Here is a 3,894-nt window from a genome sequence, read left to right as displayed (position 1 = left end):
TTGCACCATCAGTGTGTAAAGATTGTTTGACTGACTACCCTTCCCAATCGTCAAACCCCGCGTAGGGTCCTGGATCAGGTAAGAGTTTTTGGAAAAACAGACAGTGAGTGTTGTGTTTCGAGTCAGAGCACCAATAATCAAGGGATTAAAACGAAATGAGGGACCATACAATACAGATTCAAGAGTAATCAACTCGGATATTGAAACAGAACCAGAATAAGAAACTGACAGCGTATCATCATTAGGAAGAGTTATAGTGATAAGAGAAATATAGTGAAGTTCCTGAAATAAGCGAGAATCACAACAGATATGGCTTCTGTGTCAAGTATCCAAATAGAGCGGGAAAAAGAAGAAGAGGGTTGAAGGGCAGAAAAAGTAACAGAGGGTAAAGAAAATATACCTGGCGAAAAAGAAGGTGGAGGAGAGGGTGTTTGATCTGTCAAGACTGAATCGGTGGAAGTGATGCCAAGATCCTTAAGACGCGACTAAAACTAGTCGAACAGAACTTGGACCTGCGCCATGGGGTCAAAAAAAGAGGGACCAACAGACGATCCAGAGCCAGAGGAGATAGGAGCTTTGGTGACCAAGTTGATGGAGGTGTATGATCGGGGTTTGGGTAAAAGAGGGGGTTTGTTTGATGGGAGGCCACGAGACTGAAGTAGAGTAGTCATAAAGTGTGTAATAACGGCTAACAGTATGACCAAGGAGACCACAGTGACTACACTGCAGCCGAGTTTTGATAGAGGCCGAGGGTGAAAAAGATGGCTTAGAATGAGGGATAGTAGAACTAACCTGGAAAACAACATAGTCAAGTAAACTCTAAATAGAGTTTCGGTGATGCTCCTCTTGGGAGATAAGATTGTGCACTTTTGGTAGATTCGGCAGAGGATTAAGCATGAGGATATGACGACGTGTCTGAGTGTACGAGTCATTAAGCTTCATAAGGAACTTTATCACGTTACGGCGTTCAAGGTTTCGAGAAGCTTGGGGTTGGCTTGACAAGAACAGCCGCCACAGGAACAAATCGGGTAAGGTTCGTAGTTGTTGAGTTCCTCCCATAGTGCATTAAGCTTCATGAAAAATGAGTTAAGATCGAGAGATCCTTGTCGCAGATTATCAATGCGTTGTTCCACACTGAAAATCTTTGAGATATTACTTTGTTTGAACCTTGTCTCCAGAGTTTTCCAGATAGAGTGAACATCATCGAGGTACAAGATCTGGTTGTCGATGTCTGAGGATACGGAGTTGGCTAACCAGGTAGCCATCAGAGCATTACAACGGGACAAGGCACCAAAGTCAGGGTGATCGACAAAAGGTTGCGAGTCTCGCCATAGACCCCAACTTATTCTTGGTAATGAGAGCCTTGATCACACATCTGGACCAGAGGTTGTAGTTCGGTTCACCAACCAGTTTTTCAGGGACAAGCGAAAGACTGGAAGAATTAACAGGGTGAAGGAAGAGTGTGTTTGAATAGGTATCTAGTTTAGGGAAGGATAAGTTTTCTGGGGTGAAGGGTTGAGAAGAGGTCGCAGAAGATGAAGGAGGTGGGGTTTCGTCCGACATGATGCAGAGAAAGGAGCAACAATGGCAGAGTTCCAGGGAAGAGAACAGAGAAAAAAGGAGCTTCAGGCTTTTGATACCATTTTGATATTCAGAATTTGGAGAGCAAGTTAAAAAAAAATTTTGTATTCCATAAACTCATATACAATACCTTTATATACAGAAGCAATACTCAGATGCGAAAAAGAAAGTGATGATCCCCAAATCTAGTATACTCTATAAAAGCTATAAAAACAGGAAAAACTCGACATGTTATATAGCTACAGAGTAGCAGAAAATGTCTGCTAAACCAGACTCTCACTCAAGACAACATAACCAATTAATACATCTTTTGAAAACTAATCTTTAGAGGCATATTAATGCACAGAAGTATCTTCAAAATTAGATTGTAAATTGTAATTTTAAGTTCTAATAAAAAAAAATTTGAAAAAAAGAAAAATAGAATATACATATCTAAACTTTTATGAAAATCCCACATAAATATCTGAACTATAAAACTTTCATATAAATATCTGAACTTTTAAAAATCTTATATAAATACCTAAATTTCAGATATTTTTTAAATAAAAATAGATGATGTCATTAACGAATTTTGGGTTTTTTGAGAATTTTTCAGAAGTTTAGGTATTTACGTAGAATTTTAGAAAAGTACAGGTATTTATATAAAATTTTATAGTTTAGATATTTATCTGAGATTTTTGTAAAATTTAAATATTTATATGCGATTTTCTAAAAAAAATTATTAGTTTATTTTTTTAATTTTTCTAACAATTTTTCTTATTGATTTGTACTTGTTGTAAGAAATCGCACCTAAAAAATGAATTGAAACGAGTTCACCTTGGAATATCATACAACATACAACATAACGGATAGGCTTATCTGAGTTGTGTCCACGTGGCATATCCTAAATGGCACTTCCAATATCATCGGAGAGACCAATTGGCCACGTGTCAGGACAAGATCCACGCGAAAGGATCAAAACCCCTTATTGCCAATGTCCGAAATCATCATATACGCAATCCAAAGGCATAGATCCAAACAATTTTCAATAATTTTGAATCGAAGCCAATGGCGTCTCTTGCCACCGTCGCCGCCGTTCAATCCGCCGCCACCGTAAACGGCCTCGCCGGAAGCTCCCTCGCCGGAACCAAGCTCTTCATCAAGCCCTCTCGCCAAAGCTTCAGACCCATATCCACAAGGTCCATGCTTCTATTTTCATAATGAAACCATAGGTTATATATTTCACGTTCCCTCGATCATCTTCTTTCCTTAAGTCGAATCCTATTGTTAAATGCTATTAACGGCATAATCTATCAAGTAGAAATGAAGATTTTGTTGGATTTGTAATGGCACAAATAGGGCATAAGATTTGTAGTTTTTTTTTTTTTTGTCTTTGTAATAGCAGAGCCGGTGCTGTGGTGGCTAAGTATGGGGACAAAAGTGTGTACTTTGACTTGGAAGATTTGGGAAACACGACAGGTCAATGGGACTTATATGGTTCTGATGCTCCTTCTCCTTACAACCCTCTTCAGGTTCACTGTCTGTCTCTGCATAGATTTGGTCTGAGATTGCATACAGCTTTTGAATTATGTCTGAAATGATCTCTTTTGACTTGCAGAGCAAGTTCTTCGAGACATTTGCCGCTCCATTCACAAAGAGAGGATTGCTTCTCAAGTTCTTGATTTTGGGCGGAGGCTCGATGCTGGCTTATGTCAGCGCTAACGCCACTGACGACGTTCTTCCCATCAAGAAAGGCCCTCAAGAGAAGCCTAAGCTCGGTCCCCGTGGCAAGCTCTAAACCCTCTCTCTCTCTCTCTATATATATATATGTATTCACCATGTAATGTATGGATTTCTTCTTCTATTTCTGGGATGTATTGCTTTGGAACATCTGTTCTTGAAACTTCTGAATAGTGCAATAGCCCTTTATGTATATTCTGCATTGTCTTTGCAAATTTCTGATGTTAGATTTCAAGTAAACAGTGCTTCATTCTCTGGAAGAACATTCAACTTTTACATTAGGAGAATGGAATCAAAGAAACAGGGCTTTAGGTACAAATTTTTATTACCATTGCCTGCTTCTGAAACTATACATCTTGGGGGGATCATGTTCTCTTCAATCCAAATCATCAAATCCGAAATTTCTCGCAACGCTTATTCCCTAACTACATTGAAAATTCAAGAATATCTCGCGGTCGGACTCCTCATCATCCCGAGTGTTTCGAGGTAGGAGTTCTTCTTGTTGGACATTGCTTTATCGTCCTCGTGTTTGTTGGGGTCGTTGGGACAGCAGTTTTTCTTGCTGCCATCCCATTGCATGAAGTCGAAGAGCGT

At 39.4% G+C, this 3,894-nt stretch overlaps 2 protein-coding genes across 4 annotated transcripts in view; one reads left to right on the top strand and one right to left on the bottom strand.

The window, feature by feature from the left end:
- Positions 1 to 2,566: 2,566 nt before the first annotated feature.
- On the top strand, positions 2,567 to 3,493 carry LOC104810527 (photosystem I reaction center subunit VI, chloroplastic). Of its 2 annotated transcripts, none has more exons than XM_010536863.2 (3): positions 2,567 to 2,759; positions 2,963 to 3,092; positions 3,179 to 3,493. In XM_010536863.2, exons 1-3 carry the CDS (start codon positions 2,629 to 2,631, stop codon positions 3,356 to 3,358), a joined length of 441 nt encoding a protein of 146 aa, XP_010535165.1. In that variant the 5' UTR covers positions 2,567 to 2,628; the 3' UTR covers positions 3,359 to 3,493. The 2 variants fall into 2 exon arrangements, with proteins under 2 accessions (XP_010535165.1, XP_010535168.1); XM_010536866.2 differs by having other exon boundaries at positions 2,568 to 2,759; positions 2,966 to 3,092.
- The window catches only part of LOC104810528 (rop guanine nucleotide exchange factor 11), a 3,277-nt gene continuing 2,782 nt past the window's right edge, over positions 3,400 to 3,894 (bottom strand). The window contains exon 7 of one of the 2 annotated variants that reach the window (XM_010536867.2): positions 3,400 to 3,894. In XM_010536867.2, coding sequence (XP_010535169.1) covers positions 3,739 to 3,894 — 156 coding nt within the window. In that variant the 3' untranslated portion in view covers positions 3,400 to 3,738. The other variant, XM_019202195.1, reaches the window with a different exon arrangement.

This window comes from Tarenaya hassleriana, unplaced genomic scaffold (assembly GCF_000463585.1).
Source record: "Tarenaya hassleriana unplaced genomic scaffold, ASM46358v1 Cleome18, whole genome shotgun sequence".
NCBI lineage: Eukaryota > Viridiplantae > Streptophyta > Magnoliopsida > Brassicales > Cleomaceae > Tarenaya > Tarenaya hassleriana.
This window is presented reverse-complemented; position numbering and strand designations above follow the sequence as displayed.